This window comes from Vanacampus margaritifer, chromosome 8, assembly GCF_051991255.1.
Source record: "Vanacampus margaritifer isolate UIUO_Vmar chromosome 8, RoL_Vmar_1.0, whole genome shotgun sequence".
Taxonomy (NCBI): Eukaryota; Metazoa; Chordata; class Actinopteri; order Syngnathiformes; family Syngnathidae; genus Vanacampus; species Vanacampus margaritifer.
Window position 1 is genome coordinate 9,410,483 of NC_135439.1, and position 26,454 is coordinate 9,436,936.

A 26,454-nucleotide genomic window follows, 5' to 3' on the forward strand; every position below is an offset into this window, starting at 1 on the left:
CAAGGCCCAAAATGTGGAACTCTGAGGCTGATGTACTAACCACAAACCCACCAAACTACTCTGTGTGTCAAATAATTCATGATGTCTTGTAGCTGAGATATTCCAACTGCTGTGGCGTGGCAGCACTACTTTTATTTGATACAATCAAGCACTTAAAGTCTATATGAAGCACTAACATTTTACTGGCGTTTTCCATCCATATAGTCCTCGCAGCATGATGTAGAGGATGCAGTCTTCCCCATAAGATGGGTTTGGCCCACTGCCACTGCATCAGTTTGTATGTTGGACCCAATCCAATGGAAGTGTTACATCCTTTTTCCTGCCTCAGTGTTTAGTTGAAAGTGTAAGCACGGGCGATGCGGCGTCTTTCCGCAGCTCACAAATCATCAGTGCTGTTTTGTCTGTGTGGCGTTCAAAGACATCTATTGTGCTTCATCTTCATCCACTCAGGTCTTTAGGTCAGCTTTTGTATTCAAGGAAGCCATTTCTGACTCTCAGTGCAACACATTGGTACGCTGTGACAGCAGGTCATAAATTGTTGGCATATTGGGGAAAAGTGACAGTTACATGGAAATATAAAATCGTGAGAAAGGTAGCTGACTTTTAAAAAACGTCTTTATGTCTAATACATATATCTTATACATTTTTAATGTCATTAACTCATTCACTCCGCCATCCTCTGTCACTCAGCCATTTTCACTGAAGCATCCCCCTTCGCTCCCGGCTGTTTTACTGGATTTTGACTGATTTTGCAAGGCCCACAGAATATTGTGTTCTATTGCTATAAAAACATGCAACCTACCAAAAGAAAGATTAGAGTCTTTTCTTTCATCGGGAAAAAAGTACATTTGTATCTGTTTCTGTTTTGCAGCAATTAGCATCAGAATATAGCTAAGTTTCATCATTATTCACAAATCTGTTTAAAACACTGGGGAAAAGAGCATTTTTGCAACATGGTCCTGGTTGATCTCTTATACTCTGTCACCTGCTAGCCGTTTTTTTGGGAGTAATAACTACAATTGCTTTAAACGTCCTCTTCGGGTCAGAGGCTGCATCAAAGCCTTCTGTATATGCTAGCATAAAAAAAACCAACAACATAAAAAACGTATAAATACGGTTTTGGGACAATGGCAATATTTAAAATAGAACGTTTTTATACGTTTTTGGGTGCAGATGAGTTAATATGGATAAACTATAGTAAATATAAGGCGTATTTTTAAGAAGTCTACTAAAATTTTACAAGACTTGCCAAACTGAAGGGCTTAGGCATGCACTGCATTAATAGCTTATTATGACCACTAATAACAATAATAATAATAATAGAAATTTAATTCTGGACTCGTCAGACCACAGCATACTTTTCCACTTTGCTTTAATCCGTTTTAGATTAGCTCAGGCCCACTGCCTACTGTGTTTACTGACAATGTTTTTTTGGGGACTCTGGAACAGATTAACTACATTTCCATTCATTTCAATGGGGAGAGATGATCTGAGATTAGATATTAATATTTGAGTTACTAGCATGACCATTTTATTAATTAATTAACCTCTAACTAAATGAAACTGATGAGGCAATTATACATTTATATGGTTTCACAGTCATAACAGCCCTTTGAAGAAAACCATAACTACAACATGGCCTGTGACAAGAATGAGTTTGACACCCCTTTAAATGTGTGTCATTATGTCCTTGCACCATTCCTTCACACACAGAATGGACTTGTTGATTTGCATCACAAAAGCATAATAAAAGAGCCCCCGCCCCCCACCATTTTTCTTTGCGTTAGGAACAGCCTCACCCTCGTTCTTCCTCATCCCCAAACTCAATTCCTGATCCATCTACAGTAACTCTTGTCATTAAATCTCCTGCAGCCCATTCACGTGAAAGCCTTGGCAGCGGATCCAAGTTCCCCCTTTTTCCCACTGCTTACCTACAACCAGTAAGGATTTATAGGACTCTCACCATGAATACTCTTCACTGGCTGTCCATTTAGCACTCCGCCGGCCCGCCATGACCCGGACAAAAGCTCGGCGGGAAGCGCCGGTGCCAGGCCCGAAAGCTTTCAGGAATATTAGCCGAGCGAGAGTGGGACAATGCGCGCCGTCAGCAAGAAAACAATTTCAGTCGCTATGAGAGCAGGAAAACACGTCGAGATCATCAGAGGGACGATCGTTTGTTTTTGGTGTTTAATTATTCAAGTGTCATCAAGGTTGTTTGAGGAGAAAGCAAGAGGTTGACCCTGGCTGTCACATTCTCCTAATGTGGGGGAGGGGCTAACACAAGCAGGAGCTGCGGGGATGAATAAGCCGTGACCGGACTCACCTTTTGATTAAATGTGTGTGTGCGTGCGTGCGGTTCAATCAATCAGATAATAGCATCTCTATACAATAGCTGTCATGTATAAACCAGGAAATGAAAACATTTTATATGACAGGTTTGTCTTTCAGTCCAAGTAATGAATATTCCTTTTGAATGTTTGTATTTATTTATATTTTTATGGATGTACATCCATCAGTCAAAATGAGGCATGTTTTTATGCCAATCAGTTAATACAAATACCTTTGTTAACAAAAAAAAGTGACATTGATCCAACATTAACTAAAATGTTTGTGCTAGCTTAATAAAAAGATTTCCATTAAATGATATCATTTGTGGTTGGGATGTAACTTGGAGAATAAATAGTTGGGTTTTGCACCCTAGCCTTGTTGGATGAACAGATGAGAGAAGAAATTCTTCTCAGACAAACAAAGCAATCCGATCCATGAGAGTATCTACAAGGATCTTAATAAAAACGTTTCTTTTTTTAATTTTTATTCTAGTGTCACATTAATAGTTATATCAGAAATATCCACACAACTTTTTTTCCCTTCACCAAGATGTCGGCTAACCTTAATCCAATGAGCTACTGAGCCAGTTAGTTTTGACTGTTGCTAGCAAATTAGCAGGAGCTATGTAAAAACAATCCCAGAAGAGTGGTCAGTCCGTAAAGTTTTGTGTCAATGTTTATGTTTATAGTCCTTTTTTCTTTAGTTTAAATCTTCAGCCACACTTGACATAAATTGCAATAAATTGGTTATACTGTCGCGGCACGGTCATGCTAGCGGTTAGCACGTCTCCCTGACAGTTCTGAGGTTCACGCATACTCTGGCTTCCACCGTATACCAAAATCAAACACGTGACGTTAATTTACAACTCTGAATTGTTTATAGGGTTGAATGCAAATGTGAACGTTTTCTTTTTCTATTTTTTGTTACACTGTTGAGTAGGATGAGGAATCGCCATAGAAACGGCTGAAAAATACAAATGGATGGATGTCATCCATTTTGTGCCCATGATCTGCCTACCAGTGTTCTTCAGTCTCCGTAGATAAACATCTAAATGGCATGGATCAATTGATTGATAAGGAGAAGAATGACAATGGACAGATGTGAATATATTCCTAAGGGCCAATCATTACCTCATCAATGCCCTGGAAATGGTCATTCACATGTTGATCAATAGAGGGCCAGCTGGTGAAGTGAGGGGCTTGTTAAAGATGTATGTGACCCGAGGATGGGGTCGCTTGTCTCATAGCACCCCCCCCCCCCCCCAAAAAAAAAAAAAATTACAGATTTTCAGGATGGTGACAACTCTCACCATTGCTAGAACCGATTTGTCTTCAAATGTCAGCCAAGGTTTCTGGTGGTACTGCATGCAATCAGCAATCGGACCATGAGGCACATTTTCTGAGGGAATTTGCCAAATATTTCTTTGAAACAAATCATTGCATTGAATCACCTTCCCTGGCAGGGAACCGCAGTGTCCCAAAGGGTTTTCGCCCCGACTGCCAGCTGTCTCTCTCTTTTCCCCGTTTTATTATGCATTCGCCATGCCTCTGTCTGGCTCATGGTGGCACGCATCATGATTCACAGCACCTCATTCTCAGCTGTTGCTTTCCGTGGCGAGATTTCCCTGAAAACGACTGTTTTAAAGACAGGCGGTGGTCCGGGTACTGAGCCCCCCCCCCCCACAGTTGGTGTATGTATGTAGACTTTTGTTGTCAGCTGTGCATACGTGTGTGAATAACGATTCAGGTACATAATAATGTTTGCATGCCTGCACATGTTTGCCTTTGCAAGTGTGTGTTTGTGCATCCAGGTCAGAGGTCACAGTCTTGCCTCGGGACAATAACGGTGGCGGGGGGGGGGGGCAAAAGAGCCTCTCGCCCCCCTGCTGATATTGCAGTGCTGCCTTCTACAGTCTGCTGTCCACCCAACACATGTTAAGTGTTAAAGAAGAGATGGGGGGTTGGGGGGGGGGGGGGGGCGTAAATCGAAAATCGTGACGGAAATGGTGAAGGTGCAATTAATTTTTCACAAACTTAAATAGCCTTCAATGGTCCAATTCTGATATATTAAAGGGTAAGGTTAGAGAATGTGCAGAATACTTTGTGCCCATCCATCCATTTTCTACCACTTTATCCTCATCGTTTGCTCATTTTGGCGAAAGAAGTGGGGTACACTCTGGTCTGGTTGCCACTCGTGGGTGGATGAGGATTAGGGTCAATGTGGGGAGAGCAACAAGGGTCTGTTTTCTGTTTTTAGCCAGAAATTCTAAGAAGAAAAGCTTTTGTCTTCATATGGCTAATTGCTTTAGTGCCAACTATTGATCAGTGATTGAGAGCTCATCGTGGCAAATGATTGGTCATAGTCTGGTCTTCATCTGTTTAACACCAATTTAATTTGGGTGACAGGTCTTGCTATCAGTGCACAGTTGTTTGTCTTCCAGTCTGATATATGATAACAAACCATTATTATCAGTTGTTCACTTGATACCTGTGGTACATTTCGATATCATACGACATATGAACAACGACCAGAGATGACTCAGTATTAGGGGATGTCACAAACTTTCTGTGTTATATTTACTTTTATACTTTATGCTATTATAGATAGTTAGATGTTTCAAAATTTTCAAATTAAAGGAAAATGGTCTCATCTTCTTTATGGTGTTTATTTGGGAATCATTTTCATTCTATAGCTTTCATTGGCCAATGGGGCAGTTATGATTGAACCCTTTGAACTCTGCCTAGCAACAAGAGAACATGCAGTCGTGTGTGTGTGACAGTCGAAATGAATATGAGCTATTCATAGTTTCTGTTGCTAGTCATTTTTTTATACCATTTAATATTTTTGATTATATATTCTTACTTTTCAATCAGATATTAAATACATGATTTTTTTTACATAAAAAATAATTGCTATTTTTACATTATTTTAATAGTGATTTTTTTTTAAAAATACATGATTTTTTTACATTAAAAATAATTGCTATTTTTACATTATTTTAATAGTGATTTTTTTTTTTAAATACATGATTTTTTTACATTAAAAATAATTGCTATTTTTACATTATTTTAATAGTGATTATTATTTTTTAAATGCTTACAAAAAATACAACACATCAGCCAATGAGCGAGAGGTCTGTGTCCTACCAATGTGCGGTTGCCAACAAGCTTTTTCATGTGAGAACCAGTGACTAGCAATGACCGCGGAGCAAATTGTCTTATAAAAAGCCGTGTTTTGGTTTTTGTAACACTGAGAACAAAAGTGTGATTTTTGCTGTTTTGGGGAAAAACAAAAATAACCTTCTCAACATTTCAAGATACAGGCTACAATACCGCCAGTTTTGACCTGTGAATGAACGACAACCTTCAGGCAAAATCAGCGAGCATTCAGCTTGTCTCTACAGTTCCATAAGAAGGTGTACCTAATGCAGGTGGGGGCTCGGTATGTTATCTAATCCCTTGGCGGATGAATGGGGATATGGAGAGTTTGCTGCTGTGTAATTTGGACGGTTCATGTGGGTTTTTCCAAACAAAACCCAAGCTCACATTCAACTGCCCGATATGATCTCAGGGTGTAGTGACGGTAATGTACAGTACAGTGAGGCCATGCCAACAATGTGTGTGTGTAATTTTATTCCTGTTACAGCCCCAACACACACACACAGACACACACACACACGTATTAACCCCACAAAGCTTAGTAGTACACGTCATGTGGGTTCACTGAAAGATGAGCTGGCAGTTGAAAATGACGACGAGACTTTGTGACTCATATCTGAACAATGAAGAATAAAAGTGTGCAAAAGGCTTCAGTGCACGCAATTACGAGTCGTGAATCATATCAAAAACACAGATAAATAAATGCCTCCTTCAAACAGATGGCCGTCACAAAAAAATAAGTAGCAGCTGCCATTATCTCCATTTATTTTATACTGTTGTTCACACATGGACATTGAAGAGTAAGCCGTTGAGCCCATTGAAATGCTATTGCTAACCAAAACAGCAGCACCGACCGCAAAATGGCTAACTTGCTAATGCATACTCAACATAAATTTAGCTTGTGAAGAGAAAGATTAAAAATAATTTGTAGTCCTTTACTATGGAACAATCGTCTGACCGAAGGGAGAAATTTAATTACACAAGTTTGGCTAAGCTGTAAACAAAAGCTGACCCTAACTATTTTTACTCTTCCTATTTTAACTTTCCCTCATCACTTTCCCCACTTCCTCTCCCCCCCATCTGTCTTGACGACTCGCTTCCATGCATCCGCCATGGCTGACAGCGTTGGCTGGAATGCGGCCCAACATTCAGTTTTTAAAATAGCCCGCTAGCCTAAGAATCCGCGCTCCTAATAAGGCAGAGGGCAGCGACTCTGCCCCCCCACCCCCCAAAAAAAATATCAGCACCTACCTCAGTGAGAATAAAGGCTTTTTCTTGCCTTCGCGTAGTGATGGGGGAGTGTTGAGAACCAAAGCTAGTTTGTACAAACAAGATAGAGCTCTTGCAGACCTGTACTGCAGTCAAGATAACGTGAAGTCATGTTTTCTGTCGAGTACACATCTACTTGTGCAGGTTAACCGAACGGTTTCCGCACGTCCTTTCACTGACAGAATACTTCTTTAAATTTGTGTTGCTTCAGGATCCTGGTGGGGGCGCCACAGGCTGCAGGTCAGGGTTTGTTGCGCGGCAGTCGACCGGGAGCCTTATTCAAGTGTCCTATTACTCCTGAGGAATATGACTGTGAGAGGGTGGATATTGACGGTGAAGGTAAGTTTTGATAAATTTGGCACGTAATGCATTCCCATCTGGCACAGTATCAAAGTCGCCAAGAAGCAACTTGACTTTCCTGGTTTCATATCTCGGTTCTAACAGTAGAAATACCAACTTTGAACATTTTTTGGATTGTTCTGAAGACAAATGTCCAAATGGTACATGATGCTTAAAGGAGCTGTTTTAGTCAAAGCTCTACCAATGATTTCCATCCATCCTTCACAGCTTATTAAAGAAATCTTATGGTTTGTGGGATAAACCCAACATTATCAATGGCAGGGCCCATGAAGTCAACAACCACTCATACCTGCAGACACGTCAGAATCTTCCATAAACTGTGCATGTTTCTGAAATGTGGAAGAAAAATTTGAACACATTCAGATCTAGATTGCCGCTAGGACCAGATCCTAGACATATTTTTTTATCTTGTTTTCGGTTCTTCTCCTTCAGTGAATCTAAACAAAGAGAGCAAAGACAACCAGTGGCTGGGAGTGACTGTCAAGAGCCAAGGTATTGGAGGGAAGGTGGTGGTAAGTCAAGGCTGTGCCAGGATCTCTTGATTAAAACCTTCCAATTCTATAGTCGCACAACAACCACCCCGTTATGTCCTCCCCAGACCTGCGCTCACCTGTACGAGCTCAGGCAACGCGTGCACCAACCCTCCGAGACACGCGATCCCATCGGACGCTGCTACGTTCTGAGTGAAGACCTGACGGAGCGAGATGATCTGGACGGAGGAGAGTGGAAGTTCTGCGAGGGTCGGCCACAGGGTCACGAGCAGTTTGGCTTCTGCCAGCAGGGTCTTGCCGTCAGTTTCACCCCAGACAACAACTTCATATTGTTTGGGGCCCCTGGAACGTACAACTGGAAAGGTACGGTGGCCTGTAGGGATTACGATGCCTTGATAAAGGACCTGAATTAGAGTGGCTCTAAGTAGATTTCATCAAAGGAACAATAAATAAACAAGGAAGGACAAACATCGGATAGTGGTAGAATCTATTTTGGCCTGGTTTAGTCAGTAAATATACGCAAGAAAGAACAAACTTTTCTAAACATTTCTCATGCGGATGACAATATGTTTGCCAATTACGAAGAGGAAAAGTCTAAAGCACAAGATCCGGTCCTCGAGGGCCAAAAACCGGCATGTTTTCGAGGTTTCTCTACTCTAATGCACCTGATTCAAAGATCAGGATAATTATCAGGGTCCTGCAGAGCTTGCTGATGAGCTTGAATATGAATCAGCTGTGTTGAACGTGGGAAACCCCTAAAACATGCAGGCCCTCAAGGACCGGACTTTGACACCACTGGTCTAAATCCTTCCATCAAACCTTGAGTCCTTTGCAATGGTAAAGACGAGATCAATGGGTCTTCTTGACCCACAAAATTGCAACTGCAAAGTGGACATGTCCACAGTCTTCCATCAAACGAGCGTTCTCACAATGGTAAATTAAAAATCATTGGGTAACTTCAACTTGCCACCCTGAAACTAGACATACAATGTGTGTATTAAACTCATACTTTGGAGTAAATCACCTGCAATGTAAAAGGGAATGAAGTAATCAGTTCTACGATCAACTACAGACGCTCCCCTACTTACGAACATTCGAGTTACGAACAACGGTACATAAGAACATTTCTGCGCGTACAGTATGTCGAAAAATGTTCGGGAAGAGATGCTGTAAGTTAGATTTTGTATTGCGCGTAGTGCTTCTTTCCGCCGCTAATACCGACGCTTGGCGCTGTGAGAGCTCATTGGAGGCTGAGCAATGTGGCGAGGAGGAGGAGGAAGAAAACGCCGGTCCCCATGAAGCAGAAAATAACTTTTGAAGCCGATTCCAGCGACGACGAAGAATCTCTCATGATATAAAATCCTCCTCTTCCTCCTCCTCCATCATCTCCTTAAGCATCGAGTACATCTTCCAAAAGTAAGTTAAACTTCATTTTATTTATCTTATTACGTACATGTACATACTGTGTGTGTCTTTCGCTCTCTCTCTCTAACATACGTAGTACAGTACAGTACTGTACGTATTCTCTCCATTTTATTAAAAGTTTTTTTCAGCACAAACCAATGCAGGTTACTTGTACAAGCCTTAAACATACTTATATAAACCTTCAATATACTTATATAGGCTTTAAACATAAATTATAATACAAAATATAGCACTGAAGCAACTTACGAACAAATTCACCTTACGAACGATCGTCCGGAACGTAACTCGTTCGTAAGGTGGGGAGCGTCTGTATTACTTTACTCTTCAAGTGTTCTGGATTCTTTATCTCAAACCAACTGTAAATCATTTTCTTCACAGCTAATAGTCCGAGGTGGCAAATCCAGGTCTAGAAAGTAAAAACCCTGCCACAGTTCGGCTATAGCCACAGGTGCTTCTACTCAACCAGCTCCTGCGGAGCTCGTTTACCAGTTGAGTAGAAGCACCTGTGGCTAAAGCCAAACGCTGTGTTTTTACCTTCTGGACCTGCATTTTTATACCTTTGCTAATACGAGATCTCATCGTGTTTGATTGTGACGAGGGCCCTTCATCATCTTTGAGTTTGAGTTGTTACTGAAGAATCATATCCATCCAGCTCAGCTTTCCGCTATAAAGAGAAACCTCATTGATTGATGGTACCATATCCTAATTGGACTGAGAGCAGCAGCGGATAGGATCAATACTACAGTGAATGTATGTTTCATTTTGGGGTTGTCTGTTGTCTGATTTTTCTAGAGGGCAGTCCCCACCAGTGTGTCGGAGTGTGCAAATGTTTCTTACGGATGTGTTGTGGCCTCACACGTTTCCCTTTCAGGTGAAATGCGCGTGCAGCTGCTAAACCAGACGCTACTCGACCTTGGTTTCTATGATGACGGACCCTACGAGGTGGCGGATCAGAAACAGCTTAATGCCCGGCTCATCCCTGTGCCCTACCACAGTTACCTGGGTAGGAGTCGCCCCTCCCTGCTCACTGCTGGAGAGGAAGCGAGGGTCTGGTGGAGGATAGCGACCAGGGCTCAGATTGTACCCCCCCCTTGCTCTCCGATATAGCCCGACTCCGCAACTCGAGCAGTGACTCCATCTATTCTTGGAAGGTTATTTACGGCCAAAAACACTCAAGATTTTCGACTCATTCCTGGCTGGGATTTGATGTCTGGAGTTTTCTGGACAGGCAATTATATTTGGTTTCAAATGATCTGATGACGGCCATGAGACTTGAGGGTACACTCTGAATCCGGAAGGGGCTGTCGCTCCACCAGAGAGCCGGGAGGTTTCGACAAAGGGAAAACTGCTGCCGCCCACCCACCAAAACACAGCACCAATCAATCACAGCTTGTCTCACCTTCACCCTCCTCTCCCCCCTTTCTTTGTCACTCTTCATCACCCGCCTTCCCTCCCTCACATTTCACCACCCTGCCACCCTACCTGCACTGGTCCCTCTACCTCTCTACTCCTTTCCTGTCCTTGGGCCATAGGGCTCTTGTTCATGGCTAGCCCAGTTGAAGACACGCTGCTGTACAAAACTTTGGAGCCCTCCAGGAAGCCCACAGCCTTTGAGGATGTAGCCCATAATAGCTACTTAGGTTTGTAGGCGTGATGTGTTGTTCTTTAGACCGGATTGGCCTTTTCTGACATAGAAGTAGTCCTAAAATCAGTTTTCTTCTTCTTGGTGTTAATCCTCTCTGCTAATGGCACCTGTCTGGATTTTGATCTGTGTTGGACTTGCCCTCTTTACTGTTAAGAGACAACCACCCCAAACATGACAATTGAAGCCATACATCCATTCATCTGAATTCCACGTCTAGTCAGATTCGGTCTATCCGAGCTGATGTTTGTGAACCACTACATCGTCAGTGGGTGGTTGTCTCTTGGAGAAACAGTGAGTTCGTCTTTTGTGTCTGTAGGTTTTTGTCATCTCAAGTCTGCATGTAGTGTCCATAAAATAGGCCTTTCTAGGGTATCTTGGTGTTGGTTTTCTCGCCCCCGCGCTCCTAGTTTTGCAAACGTGTGTAACTGGCAAAGTTTTTATGATTTTTTTGAGCGTGCTCACTAACACGGGTTGGTGTATCGGGTGTTTTTTCTAAAGAGCATCACCTTCTTTTGAGGGTCCCGTTCAAGCTTAATGACCCATTGTGGACTTAACAGGACCTTTTCATCGTTAACATTGGATTGCGGTGTTCTTACGTCTCACTGACTGCGTGGATCTCCCATAAATCTCCTAATTCACATACCTTCCAGGCCTGTTCACCCTTTCGCCCCACTCCTTATTTAGCCGTCTCCTTGACAACACTAATTCCCATGTGACATTTTAGCCTTCATTTTTTTTAATAACTCACATGATCCCATTGAGATGATCCCTAAATGAAATGACACATCTGCGTGCCTGAAAAGTCATTCATGAAAAATTGACTAAATTCGTTTAGAATGTTTATGTTTTTACAAATTTGATAATAACAACAACCTAAACTGAACATTTTGGGAATAAAAAAATGCAAATATAGTAATATCAAAAAAAATATATATATAGCAAACATTTGTATAATTATATAAATGCTTATCAGAGGGATTTTATTATTATTATTATTATTATTATTATTATTATTATTATTATTATTATTATTATTAATTAATTAATTTATTTATTTTATTGAAAGCGAAAAATGTGTCTGTTGTCCAATTTTACATATAAAAAAAATTGTTTAAAAATTACTTAAAATAATTATAACATAATAAACCAGTTGCAACTTGCCAGAATATAATTGCAAATATAGTAATATCAAAAAAATATATATATATATATAGCAAACATTTGTATAATTATATAAATGCTTATCAGAGGGATTTTATTATTATTATTATTATTATTATTATTATTATTATTATTATTGTTATTATTATTTATTTATTTATTTATTTATTTATTTTATTGAAAGGGAAAAATGTGTCTGTTGTCCAATTTTACATATAAAATAAAGTGTTTAAAAATTACTTAAAATAATTATAACATAAAAAACTAGTTGAAACTTGCCAGAATATAATTATATAAGTAACACAATTTAGTAATATATACATTAAAAAAACATTTTAAAAATATATTTAAAAAAAACTTGGAGCAAATGAAAATTAAAAAAAATAGCGGCATAAATTAAGGGTAGAAATAACTGAATATTGAATTAGTTAAGGGGAATATAGGAAGTGCAGGGTCTTGATAAGGACGCAGATGTACCTTTAAGACTTAACCAACATTTGTGATCCTTGTCCATTCTCCTCTCAAAGTGTTACTATGTTGACCTTGTAACTGACGTGTTAAAAGCCACCTTGTGTGGCAAAAGTAGCGCCTGTGACACCCCTGTTATGTTTTACACTGCAGACATTCCTCACCTGTTGTCCTGGTGCTGCTTGCTGTTTGTCGCCTCCTTTTTATGTATTTATTTGTGTGTGTGTGTGTGTGTGTGATTTTTAAGCATGTTTAGTGTTATCCAGACCACCCTTTCTTGTCACTCACAACCCCTAGCATGTTTTAGCATGTGCTTGCCTCCGTTGAGATTTTGTTTTGTTCTGACCCAAAATGCACCACACTTACTCTTTGCCACAATCACACTTCTAGACTGTAAACGCACGCACTTACAGTATGCACACCCACACACACATATAGTTTTATTTTTTCCTAAATGTGGAATTATAATATCATTATTGTGGCACACACCCCAGAGAGTGCTCACCAGAGTTTAAGAATCCCTGCTCACGGCTATAAATCCAATTAATGTCTAGTCACAATGTTTACATGCCTTGACTAAAAGTAAGCGACGCAGACCTCATGAGACATGAGCTGAAGCTCAATAGATCACCCCACATACTGGCAGGCCGACAAGCATAGCTGGCCCCATCAGGAGGTGGACATAAAATCAATAGTCACTTTAGGCATACATTTCATTAGTAAGAAGATGAGCATAGAGAAGCCCCCGCCCGCCCCCACGGTCAATACTACTAAATCCTGAGCCTAACTACCCCCTTCCGCCTCCTCGGCCAGGCTTCTCTGTGGACTCGGCCATGGGAATAATGAGCCTCGGGGAGTTGACCTTTGTGGCGGGCGCTCCGCGGGCTAATCACACGGGGGCCGTGGTGCTGCTACGCAAGGACAACGTTTACCGGCTGGTGCCCGAGCACATTTTCTGGGGAGAGGAGCTGGCGTCTTCTTTCGGCTACTCAGTGGCGACCACTGATCTCAACAATGACGGGTGAGGAGAAAGGGGTCTGCTTGATGACAGATGCCACTCCACAATGTGTTGAGAAGGGGTTTCAGTAATTGTTTCTATCATTAGCTGGACCGACCTGATCGTGGGAGCGCCCAATTTCTTTGACCGCAAGGCAGAAATCGGCGGCGCTGTCTACGTGTACTTGAACCCTTTCGGTCACTGGGACGATCAGGCCCGGCCCATCCGTCTCAACGGGACGTACGACTCCATGTTTGGCATGACGGTCAGCAACATTGGCGATCTGGACCAGGATGGATATGGAGGTGAGAGACAGAGTCAAACGTTTTGAGAAGCATGACTCAGCATAAAACTGTCATCACGTTACTGCAAATAATCAAATCTCTTTTTTCATAAATGATTTGTGTGCAATAATTTCCTTGCACAAAGTGTCTAAGTCAATCTCATTTCACGTGTAGACATCGCCGTTGGAGCTCCGTTCGACGGGGACGGCAAGGTGTTCATCTACCGAGGCTCGGATGCAGGAATTGAAACCAAACCTGCTCAGGTGTGTTTTTAAAGTGAAAGTCAACCGTAAACATTTCTTGACAATGATGTTATATGTGACCTCACTAGTCTAAACATGACATTCTGATTAATATTACGTTTGTGGAATATGTGTTATGAAGCAAAATCCAGCCATTTTTGTCCATCCCATGGGGCGGCCATTTTGCCACATTAATGTGGCAAAATGGCCGCCACAGAAGATGGTTTAAAACAGTTGGATTTTGCTGCTTATCTCATATTCCACCAACACAATATCAACCAGAATACCATATTTAGACTAGTGAGACTGGGACGGGGACGGTAAGGTGTTCATCTACCGAGGCTCGGATGCAGGAATTGAAACCAAACCTGCTCAGGTGTGTTTTTAAAGTGAAAGTCAACCTTAAACGTTTCTTGACAATGATGTTATATGTGACCTCACTAATCTAAACATGACATTCTGATTAATATTACGTTTGTGGAATATGTGTTATGAAGCAAAATCCAGCCATTTTTGTCCATCCCATGAGGCGGCCATTTTGCCACATTAATGTGGCAAAATGGCCGCCACAGAAGATGGTTTAAAACAGTTGGATTTTGCTGCTTATCTCATATTCCACCAACACAATATCAACCAGAATACCATATTTAGACTAGTGAGGCTGCATAGAACACATTATTATCAAAAAAAAAAAGTTTGGGCTGCCCCTTTAAAAAAAAATGATTAAAAAAGTAGAAGAAAGGAACAGGTATTTATTTAGTCTCCGTGATTATCCAGGTGCTAGATGGCCGAGACTTTGACGTGAGGCGTTTTGGATACTCCATCTCAGGCGGCTTGGACGTGGATGAGAACCACTATCCAGACCTCGCCGTGGGCTCGCTTAATAATTCAGTGGTGCTCTTCAGGTGCGAAAAGCAGATCCGGTAAGTCTTCTTCGAATTTTCCTTTGATCGTTCCTTTCTGTCCGCAAAGGTCTCGCCCAGTCATCCACGTGATTCGGGAAATATCCATTGACCCGGAATACATCGATCTAACCCAGTATAACTGTAAGGGTCGAGATGGAGTCTGGTAAGAGCAGATCCGAGCAATACTGTAACGTTAGCTTCTTGTGTGTCCCTGATATGTTTTGCGCTTCCTATTCATAGCATCGAGGTCAAAGCCTGCTTCGTCTACACGGCCCACCCAGTGCACTATTCGCCACATTTAAGTGAGTCTCGTATATAAGACGATAAACTTCATTTTGGTATTGAATGGAGTGATTGTTTTATGTCATATCTTTTTTTCTTCTTCTAGAGAGCTCAGTATTGTTCATTCAGTAATCTTACCGATTCGACATGTCATCATCGTTGCGCTCTCTCTCTTTTTTCTTTTTCTTTTCTTTCTTTTTTTTGTATGTGCATTTGCGGGTGTGTGTACTCATTAATTCACATAATACCAATTAAAAATCCCATACTGTTCACCTAAACCGAATACTTCAGAATCCAGCTAGAGTCGTGAGGTTGTCAGGAGACCCGAGGAAGGATCAAAGAAAAGAAAGGAAAGTGAAATCCAGCACCGACCAGACATCACCTACTACCCACCGGGTTACCAACCAGAATCTTTCACCAGAATCTTCAGATATGTGTCATATCTGTTGAGACGTTGAAGCTTTCAACATCTGGTGGTGGCACTGCCTCACTTGCCTACCCAAACCGTCCATGCTGTACCATTCACACAGCATATACAATTTAACACCACAACAAATCTGATACAACCACAATCATTTTGTTGGTTAAAACAATATCTCAAATGAGTATTTTTTTTTAAATCGATCATCAAAATTCATAATGCTGCTTCCCATTTCCGCAACTTTCAAGTCCTGGCGGTGCGATTTGAAGCCGACTCGGACCGCAGGAAGCTGGGCCTGCCGCACCGCATCAACTTCCTGGGCCGCAGTTCCCTGGAGCCGGAGTACATGCAGACCGAGGAGGTAGAGCTGCATCGCCAGAAGCACCCGGCGTGTACCACCGCTACCTTCCAGCTCCATGTTAGTAAGACTTTTAATGCATATCTTCGTTTATACAATACAGTATATCAATCCAATATGACTCTTTAGTGGCTGTGAGGCGTAAAGTGATGACATCAGCGTTATCTGATTGTGTACAATTGAACTGTCTGAGACAAACCTGTTCATGACAGCAATAAGGTTTACAAATGTGAAATTTACATTTTTGAGGCACAATGGAATCCACAAAAGAAAAGCTCTTCGGATTGACTGTCAACTATAATGTAGTGCTGACTTGGCAAGTTCGATTTTTTTTTTTTTTGTTGCAATATGGAACTTTTTTTCCAAAAATAACTACACAATAAGCTTTTTATTTGACTATTTATGACTGGAATGCCTTCTAATTAGTAGATTAACACCTTAGCTGTTCACAATGGCTACTCCTGGAAGCCTCTGGCCAATAGTTTTCAGACTGGATTCGGGTTAGAATTTCCCGCGCCCTGTCTGCGGATGTGACGTAATGTACGTGGTGTGTATGTGAAGAACGGTATGTGCAGTTTCATTTTTCGTCAGCAGGTGGCAGTAGTGATTCAAAATGGAATAGTCTATGTTCAGTAGCTTTAAATAAAATATTTCATTGCATATGTGTGTGTATGACCTCAAAAGATAAAAAAAAAAAAAACTTTTAATATACTACTTTGAAATTTACAAATTAAAATACATTAAATCTGTGGTTCTTAAATGGAGGTACGTGTTCCCCTGGGGGTATGTGAAGGCACTCCAGGGGCTACGTGAGATTTGTATGTAAATATTCCTAAAATTTATTTTATATTCAGTAGGCTATTCAATTTCAGTATCCTAGAATCCGAACATCTCCATGTCAGAATAATTCGACCCAACTTGTCATTTGCCACCTGTCAATCACTTTAAAATTCAGTTAATTATTTTTTTTTATTTTTTTTTAGAACAGAGCTTTACTATGATCCCAAAGGAGTGCACTTATAATATTTTTTTATGTGCACACACCTTTATTTATGATTAAATTAATTATATATTTATTTTTTTCCCTTAGTTATATATTTTTATTTCCATATAGTTAAGGAGACCACATAAATACAAATAGAGTTCCAAAGTTGAATAAATCAGACAATGATGGCACAGCTTTTAAGTCTTTTTTTTTTTTTCAAGGAATTTGTCTCTGGTAGTATGAGCTATAGCTGTATTGTAGTTGTAACACATAAGTATAGAAAGTCTTTAGGTAATGTAATGTTTTGTGCTGTAGAGTTAAAGTGACCAGTAGCGCAGCAATTGTGATTCTGTAGCATTTCCGAATTCCTCTCTCCACGTAGGAGAACATCCGGGACAAACTGCGTCCGATCTCATTGGCCATCACCCACACCATCAAACCTGTGCCCCCGCGCCGGCACTCTGGAGCCAAGCGGCTAGAGAAACTGGCTCCTGTGCTCAACGTGTCGCCCTCCAACACGCTGCACTCGGAGGTCACTCAGGGTTTACTACTTTGTGCAATAAATTTAACAATAAAAGTCTTCGAATGAATATTTACTCATCATTATGTCTTCTTCCTTTCTTGAAGGTGAACTTCCTGCGCGAGGGATGCGGCTCGGACAAAATCTGCCAGAGCAACCTAAAGCTGAGCTACCGCTTTGGAACGCGGCCTCTCACCTCTGACCTGTTCACCCCCCTGCCAAGGTTAATGTGTGGATATAAAACACGCTGTGGGTAGTGTGGAAAGTGTTGGCTGTTGCCTAGCAACCGGTAGCCCAAGTAGGAATGGGCCTTGCTACTCTGCAGCCATCTTGGTTCAGTCTAAATTGTTGTTAACCTTCGCCCCTGTTGGTGCGTCTCAGGGACGAAGACGACGTGCAGGTGTTTTCCTTGTCCGACCAGCGTGTGGTGGTGTTGGAGGTCACCGTCACCAACACGCCCTCGGACCCGCTGCGGCCCGAGGAGGATGGTGACGACGCACACGCCGCTCAGCTGCTGGTCTCGCTTCCGAAAACGCTCTCCTACGCCGGATCCAGGGTACCCGCTCAGGTGCTTTGGGCGGCCATCATAAAATATGTTGCACATGACGCAGTGTGATGATATTTTTGCCGACTTTTGACTCACTTCTAGATGAGGTGTCAAGCCAACCAAAATGGCTCCGATGTTGAATGCGACCTGGGGAATCCTGTGAAACGAAACACAAAGGTGAGATTAGTCAATTGGGTTGAACATTATAATAATAATAATAATAATTATTATTATTATTATTATTATTACCTTGGATTAATTTCGTGTCTTTTGATTGTATTTTCTCTTGGAGACTGAAAATTCTGCAACTTGCTTGAAAACGAGTGGATGAAGAGCATTAAGTGCTTGTAATTTTAATTTGCTCACATGCTCTGTGGCAGCCGTGATGGGCAATTTAATACACTTTGATTTCACGCTATGCATTTTAACTTCAACGAACCGTCAACGGTTCTCGTGAAGAAAAACAAATGCTGTTATTTGTGTACTTTTGAACTTTTTTGTCTCCTCTTTATTCCCCAGCATGCATTGCGGCATGCAATACTTAACTTTTTGGTAATATCGCCCATTCCTGCTCTATTTGACTGAATTGATTGCTTATTAGCGGGAGAAAAAACAAACAACAAGGTTCACATAAAAACAAAGAATCTAAATGATATGAATTCAGTATTGTAGCCTAACTGAATAATTAACTAAACATAAATATGGAACATCAACATATACATTTGTTTTAAGTTGTATTATACTGTAGCCTACTGTGTATTATAATTGTATAATATTGATTTTATTGTATATTACAAAATAAAATGAATTATTTTCAATGGGATGATATGCAAAATTCACCGACTATGTTATTTAAAAAATAAAATAATAATAATAATAACAATAATAATAAGAATGTATTGTCAATTATCAGTAGCCTATTTTATAAATGATTTTAACCAAATGAAATATGTATTAATAATATATGAGATAATAAGCACGCATGCATTTAAATCTTTTTTCTTTCTTTTTTTAAGTTAAAATTCACCATCAACTTGAGCACGGCCAACATCACCATTGAAACCACTGAGTTGACCGCCGACCTCCAACTGACTACGCAAGTACCTTTTTGTAGTATTGAGGCATTTTCAAAATGGTTATCTATTATTATACTGTAGCTGATAATATATATATATATATATATATATATATTTTGTATTTAATAATTTATTTGTCCACAGCATCAGTGAGCAGCCTGACCTGGCACCAATCACAGCGATGGCTAAAGTTGTGCTAGAGCTCCCTCTATCTGTCAGCGGGTGAGAGAGCCAATTACAAGATATGATATAGTGATTTGGTATCAGGTTTGATATCAAGTACCCAGAATGCTGATAATCATAGAACAAAAACATTCTGTGATATACAAAATACAAACACATTTCATTTGTGTACAGCTGATGCGATTGTGTTTTGCTGCAGGCTGGCTCGTCCTCACCAGCTGTTCTTCAGCGGTGCTGTTAAGGGTGAGAGCGCCATGAGCAGTCTGGAGGACGTCGGCAGCCCTGTGGACTTTGAGTTTGTGGTGAGGGAACGCCAACATGTCCACTTTAAACGAGTAAATCTTTTAAAAGGAAGAAGCGGGTCTGATTCAAATTTTCAAAAGTTAGTTAAAATATCCTCAACGGTACTACGGTGTGACGTTAAAAGATCTGCTCATGCCCTCCCCCAGGTGGCCAATCCTGGACAAGCTCTGCAAACGCTAGGCTCCGCCTTCCTCAACATCATGTGGCCCTATGAACTGGCCAATGGCAAGTGGCTCCTGTACCCGGGCAGCATGAGCTTTGATGGACATTTGGCAACCCACTGTACTCCGACGGAAGCGATTAACCCTTTGAGTCTGCATGGACCCTCGCCTGTGCAGTCTGTCAATCAAACTGTGAGTATGATAGAAGAGGAGGTCATCATGTACCCCAAACGTGCTATTATTGTGTGATATAAGTGTTTTGATTTTTCTTTGACTTTAAAAAATAATAATAAAAAAAGGATAAATATAGAACATTCTTTATAATGTTGTACTAGGCCACCAGGGGGCAGTAAAATACCAAACAGTCATACAGACAAATGTAGAATAGCCCTCATTATTCTCAGTGGCTCATAAACTTCAATAATATTTGTCTTTTTTTTTGCAGAGGATAAATAATATATGATATATGTCCACGTTTGTGACAGTTTTGTGCTCGGCTTGTCAACAGGCTGGACGAGTTCGCCGCTCCCACCCGGATCTCGAAGGCCAAGAGACAAGTAGCGGCGGCGTGAGACGAACCGCTCCGGCTGTGGCCGCTTCCGAGAGGCGCAAGTCACTCACGCTGGTGAGAGGAGGATGAAGAATAATCGTCACGCACACATCAACACACACTAAGAAATGAATGCGCAATGTCCAACATGAAACGCTAACACCACCTAGTGGTAGAACAATTCAATGCATTTTAACCTCCTTTAACTAAATTCTTATTATTAACTCTTAATTCTGATTCCTGATGATTGCTGTTTTGTCGTGACAGGATTGTCTGCTAGGATCAGCGCGATGCGTACTCTTGCAGTGCCCCCTCCACAGCTTCTCCGGACAGGCGGTGCTCAGGATCCACGGCAGGCTGTGGAACAGCACCTTCATCGAGGTAGAATTTGTGTGGATTTTCTGATAGCCAACAAACTTCATCACTTTGCTATTTCTACATGCGAGTGCCGCTTGCTATGTGTTCTCAGGACTTCCCAGCAGTCAGCGCTCTGGAGCTGCTGGTCAGAGCGGAAATCACCGTCAAGTCCACCATCAAACATCTGCTCCTCAGGGATGCTGCAGCACAGGTAACTTCTACAATCATGACGCTTCATACACAAATGCTTGCTTGTTTTTTCCCTTCTTGTTGGTGTGATAGTGACATAAATCGTAAGCCATTTAAATATTAATTAATTGTTAAAATATGAATAATAAAATAAATAAATAAATAAATAAATAAATAAATAATATAAATAATAAATATTAGTAATAATAGTAATAATAATAATAACAATAATATTAATAATTAGAGCTAGACTAAGTGCAATTTCTGCAGAAAATGCGTGGGAATGCTGAATGCTAAGCTGATTGCTAATAGCTGGATGCTAAGATGAATGCTTCAGAAAAGTGTTATCTGAAAATCCTCTATTCATTTAGATGGAAAAGTGGAAATAATGATATCCAATGGAAAAATGCACACACAAAAAAAAATCACTCAATAGCGCCACCTAGGCATGAAGTACCCTCCATTCATTTAGATGGAAAAGATGATATCCTATTGAAAAATGCAACAACAACAAAAAAAGTTGAAATTTGAACGATGTAAATCGGATGTATAATTTGGGAGTTGTTTGAAGCAAAAAAAAAGACAATTAAGTGCTATAATAATAATAATAATAAGTAAGAATAAAGAATCTCAATAACATATGTGGGAATGCTTTCCCACAATAATAATAAAATATATTTCTATTTAAATTATTTTTTTAATGCAATTTGTTAATCCCGCATAGGATTAAAATCCTTTATTTTTTTAATTGCTTTACAACCTAAAAACAATTGGGCCAAAATTAACCTAATTTGGTTAAAAAAAACAAAACTTTTTTTTTTCTTTCAAAGTAACGATTCACTACTTGGGTCAATTTGACCCAATTTACTACTTTGTTTTGCACAAAACAATCCAAAAAGTTGCGTCATTTTGTATAAAACAGTTGGGTCAATTTGACACAAGTAGTGGATCAGTCCATTTTTTTACCCAAATATTTTACTCACAGTGGATTATTTTTGTCCCAACAGTTTTTTTCAGTGCATATTTATATGTTTTTGTTGTTGTTTTTTTGTGTACAATGCCTTAAACTACTCGTAAAAAATAAATAAATTAATAAATTCTATTTGGATTATTTACCATCCGATTACATTTTAATTTAAAAAACTCATGTTAACTTATGTATTGTACTTTATATTTGGTTGGCTTTTTATCAGGGAGAGGAAATTCTAGTTTTAATCTGGATTAAATTACAATATAAAGAGATCAGTAATTCCTAAATACAGAGAATATTTCCCATTTAAACCTTTTTTCTTTATATTGTAACTTCATCCACATTAGAACTGTAATTTAAAAAGCCCAAAAATCCCTGTATAAGATGTGACCTTTTCATGTCTATTTACAGAATATCACCAGGTGTTTATGTTTTGCAGGTACCAGTGATGATCTACCCAGAGCCCGGTCTCGTGGATCAGTACTCGATCCCCTGGTGGATCATCCTCATCGCCATCCTGGCAGGCATCCTGCTGCTGACCCTGCTGGTTTGCATACTGTGGAAGGTAATGACATCATCACACCCTCCTCCTATATAACTACATACATCCATGAATGAAGAAAACATATCCATCATTCCTCTTTATGAAGTCTGTAGATGAAGAGTGTCCAACGTGACCATTGCCTCCATTTCACTTTCTTAAAATCCTTCCTTGCTCTTCTTCTGTGCTCAATCTTGGAACCCTAGTGTGGCTTCTTCAAGCGCAGCGAGAGGCGCCAACACTATGACACGGAGTACTACCGCGCCCATTTGGGCGTCCAGCCCTCGGAGGTGGAGAAGCAGGCCTCGGAACTGTAATGGGAACACATTTCAGTCGGGCCCGCTCTCTCCCCTCCTGCTCCCTCCGTCCAAGCGGTAAAGATGGCCGCCACGCGGTTGCTGTTAGCTCGCGCCTGCTGGCGTTTATGGCGGTCTGGTGTTCACAAGGGCGACGACGTTAATTAAAAATGTGATATTACAGCAATAACACAACAAAGTATATAACAAATTTTCACCTCTAAAAGCATAGCCTTTACTTTATGGTAAGCAAAATATTAGCAGTAATATATCATAAGAAATAATCTAAATTGAAACAGATAAAATAGCGTAAAGACAAAAATGGTTTTATATTTTGATTAATGAATGACAATTTAATATATGGAGCTACATTTGAATTCAAATTGTAATCCTGTTTTTGTATATTTGAACACGCTTTATTTTTTTATTTAAAAAAAACGTTTTTTTTTTCTTTTTGGAGAGCACGCTTTAAATGTTGTAATATTTTTTAAGTTATTAAATTTGTCTATCCAATATTAAACAGCAACTCTCTAACAAGGGGATTTTTTTATAAAGATTTTATTATTATTCTTATTATTTATTTGTTATTTATTTTTAATTATGATTATTTAAAAATATATATTTTTTAATTAAACGGAATACATATAAAACCTCAAATAAAATTATTTCAGATAAGGTTTTACAATGATGCACAATTTCATACAAAGATCCACATTTGATTTGAAAGTTTAATATTCTTTTTTTAATTATTGTATAAAAAAAGCATAATTGTTACATCTTCAGATGGTTAAGAAGACACCCCAAAATGTCATTATTATTAATTTGTTGTTATTTCAAATGTATAAATTTCCTAATTGTTTTGCATATTATGTCAATGAATAAAATATTCATTTTAAAAATACATATCAACTAACTTTGCTAACTGTACAAAGGAGCATGACAATGTAAAATAAAAACAATAAAAGAGACAAAAATGTGCTCAAAAGTTTTGCAATAATTGGACAGTTAACCATTTGGGGCGTAATCTAAGAAGCAACGTAAATAATAAATACAAGTTTAAAAGAAAAAGAAAAAAGAAAAGGTTAACATGGAGTATTAATGCGTCACTACTGAATGTATTTCATCCTGTGAACACCATCCACCAACTTCAGTCGTGGGCTTTTGTGACACTTGCTGTGTTGTGTGTGTTGTTGTGGACTGTTTGCACTTGCTTGGCTCGTCACACTTCACGGCTTAATGACTGTTTTACCTGCGCGTGTGTTTTGTGTGGGTGCCACAATCAGCGGGTGCTTGGAGTATTTCCTAAGAGCACGTTGGCGGTGTGTCGGTGTGTGGAATAACAACACAACTCATTAGCTCTCTCAAACCATCACATTTCAGTGGGTTTTATATGCAGACACCTTTTTGTTTTATGTGGTTTTCACTTTGTTACTTAATGTTCAAAAAATAATTGACACAGCTGTGTTCTGTTGTATGTAAGTTAGCTTGTATTTAGCATATCGTGACCTCGGACAAGCACAATTCTTTCTGGATTTTGCCACTTGCTGTCGACTAAAAATGACATCACAGTTCCTAAGAGCTCGGGTAAACAACTTTTTTTTTTCTGGGGTTGACCATGTGGCGTTCACAAATTGAGCCCTTAGGAAGTAGGAACTGTGATGTCATTTTCAGTTGATAGCAAGTGGCAAAATGGCCGCCCCCTGGGATGGGAGAACAAATGGGTGGATTTTTCTGCTTAATTCATATTCCACAAACACAATAATTAATCAGAATGCTGTGTTTAGACTAATGGGGGTACATAGAATTTATTATTAAGCACATTTTTTACTTGAATTCGATAAACAGCTAAATGACATAGACACACATGCTAATGCTAGCTTGCGCTGTTGCTGTGCCTTATCTCTGAGCGCTATTGAATTATACTGTAAATAAACACACATGCTAGCTAGTAGCTAGTATTATACTCCACAATCTTCACTTCTCTGCTATTTATTTGCTGTCCACAGTTTCCACTAGAATAAAACTTCCTTCCCCTCCATTGTTGGTGAGTGTGGCTCGCTCAGAAAGGAGCTTTCAAAAGGGCATGGAACCCCGACATCCCCAAAACTGCCACTCTGAGAAATAAAACATCTGCTAATTGACTATCTTAATTCTGTGCAATTTTTTCCTTCCTTCCTATGTGACTGCGTCCCCAGTGTGGTTTCTTCCAACGGGCCCACCTCAAAGACAAACTGCCTCAGTATCACGCGGTGAAGATCCCTCGCCAGGAGCGGCCGCAGTTCCAGACAGAGAAATCCGGCGTTCATAAAAAGGAATGGGCCACACACTGGAGCGACGGGACTTCATAATATTTTTTTTTTTTTTTTTAAACACTCCCCACCACCATCCACAACCGCCCCCGTCCTTCTGAGCGTGCCACTCATTTGGAACGCTGACAAACTGATGCGTTGACGCGTGCACGTTGCCGAGGACTGGATCTTGAGCACGTAAGACACACGGAGTGACTGCACAGCCATGATGGAGTATTATAGTGATTGCAAAAACATATGGGACTATTGTGAGGAAGCCTGCAATAAGGACTACTATGTTTTTGTTTTTTGCCTTTACTGCTGTAGCACTGATGACTCATACGGGCAATTTTTATATTTTAGATTACTTCAAGTGTCTGCAAAGCAGACCTGTCAACATGGCCGAAAATTACTTCCCCAGAAAAGTTTTTTTTTTTTTTCATTTATTTTCAGGTACGTCCAGACCTGACCAAAATCTCTGGCGTACAAATTCATCCCATATCAACTAAAAGAAATATATATAGCATGCAAGGTGAATTGAACTGTGCATTGGTGTGAATGTGAGACTGAATATTTCTTTGTGTGTGTTTTCCCTCGCAACCAATCCAGTCAGATGAGATATTAACCGCAGTCCTAATAAGGACAAGCACTACAGAAATGGATGGATGAGAGGGTTGATTAATCGATATATCTGGCCTTCAGATCAGGTGGGTACATCACCCCCTGCTGGATAAGGTTGCTCATTACAAGTGGACTGTACAGGGGGCGTCCTCGATTTGCGAAGAATTTAAAGGAATTTCACAGTGATCAAAACAACACAAATGGCACTTTTACACTTGGCAGGGGTAATAAAATTGCCCTTTTCGTCAGGCATGTGTGCAGCAACATTTGTCTTATATTTTTTGTTTTTTATTTCACTTTTCCCGCCTTGTAGAATTCATGACAATGAATCCTCTCACTTCTTTATTTGAACCTTTGCCAGACTGAGACTGTTTTGCAGCTGATGACAATCAGTTCATTGTTGCTCGTTTGTCACCGTGGAGACGTCAAAGAAAGAACACGTCTGCTTTTTAATCACTGCTTAACACTTTTGGATGAACAGCCACACTGCAAACTGTGGTTTATGTAACAAGAGTTTTTTTTCTTCTTCGTCCTCCATTTTGGTTGTCATGTGACATTTGAAACAGCGATAACAGACTTTGCAATTCAGTTTAATTGTGATGTTCCAGATATGATCCAAAGAGGATATATTATGGAAAATGTTCTTTAATTGTTTTTATGTTCCTGTCCACTCATCAAGTGTGAAATTAAACCATCTAGTAAATCTTTTGTTATGTGCTATCTCCACTTGTAGCTTAGTGCAAGCGCCATTCATTTGCGTCATGGACATCGATGCCAAAAAGGTAAGCAGAGCTGCACCAAGTTTTATCAAATGCATAGATTGCTTGCTTGAAGTTGGTGAAGCAACTCTTGCCATTGGCCCAGCTGATGAGGTCTGCCTCAAGATGGCTAAGTGGCTATAATCAGCAAGACACATTTAGGGTGTGAGGGGTGTTGTAATTCTTAATCTTTGGGTATTTTTGATGTAAGGATGTCAAAGTTAAAAATTGTAGAAAATGTGTTTCGTAGAAAGAAAGAAAGAAAGAAAGAAAGAAAGAAAGGATGCATACTTAATAATGTCCACCAGAGGGCGC

The 26,454-nt window shown here is 40.0% G+C and overlaps 1 protein-coding gene across 4 annotated transcripts in view; it reads left to right on the forward strand.

Moving 5' to 3' along the window:
* Window positions 1-26,089, forward strand: part of itga7 (integrin, alpha 7) — a 31,549-nt gene extending 5,460 nt beyond the window's left edge. Inside the window, exons 2-26 of one of the 4 annotated variants that reach the window (XM_077574120.1) lie at window positions 6,967-7,094; window positions 7,548-7,627; window positions 7,714-7,969; window positions 9,903-10,034; window positions 13,119-13,326; window positions 13,411-13,607; window positions 13,761-13,849; window positions 14,606-14,733; window positions 14,801-14,896; window positions 14,974-15,035; window positions 15,685-15,854; window positions 17,162-17,311; window positions 17,407-17,522; window positions 17,681-17,867; window positions 17,949-18,023; window positions 18,863-18,942; window positions 19,067-19,144; window positions 19,305-19,407; window positions 19,555-19,761; window positions 20,078-20,194; window positions 20,387-20,500; window positions 20,589-20,687; window positions 22,075-22,200; window positions 22,383-22,550; window positions 24,668-24,798. In XM_077574120.1, the coding sequence (XP_077430246.1) occupies window positions 6,967-7,094; window positions 7,548-7,627; window positions 7,714-7,969; window positions 9,903-10,034; window positions 13,119-13,326; window positions 13,411-13,607; window positions 13,761-13,849; window positions 14,606-14,733; window positions 14,801-14,896; window positions 14,974-15,035; window positions 15,685-15,854; window positions 17,162-17,311; window positions 17,407-17,522; window positions 17,681-17,867; window positions 17,949-18,023; window positions 18,863-18,942; window positions 19,067-19,144; window positions 19,305-19,407; window positions 19,555-19,761; window positions 20,078-20,194; window positions 20,387-20,500; window positions 20,589-20,687; window positions 22,075-22,200; window positions 22,383-22,493 (3,109 nt within the window). In that variant the 3' untranslated portion in view covers window positions 22,494-22,550; window positions 24,668-24,798. Of the gene's footprint in view, window positions 1-6,966; window positions 7,095-7,547; window positions 7,628-7,713; window positions 7,970-9,619; window positions 9,782-9,902; window positions 10,035-10,563; window positions 10,672-13,118; window positions 13,327-13,410; window positions 13,608-13,760; window positions 13,850-14,605; window positions 14,734-14,800; window positions 14,897-14,973; window positions 15,036-15,684; window positions 15,855-17,161; window positions 17,312-17,406; window positions 17,523-17,680; window positions 17,868-17,948; window positions 18,024-18,862; window positions 18,943-19,066; window positions 19,145-19,304; window positions 19,408-19,554; window positions 19,762-20,077; window positions 20,195-20,386; window positions 20,501-20,588; window positions 20,688-22,074; window positions 22,201-22,382; window positions 22,551-24,667 lie in introns of those variants that run through there. The other 3 variants (XM_077574118.1, XM_077574119.1, XM_077574121.1) reach the window with 3 other exon arrangements.
* The last annotated feature ends 365 nt before the right edge of the window (window positions 26,090-26,454 follow it).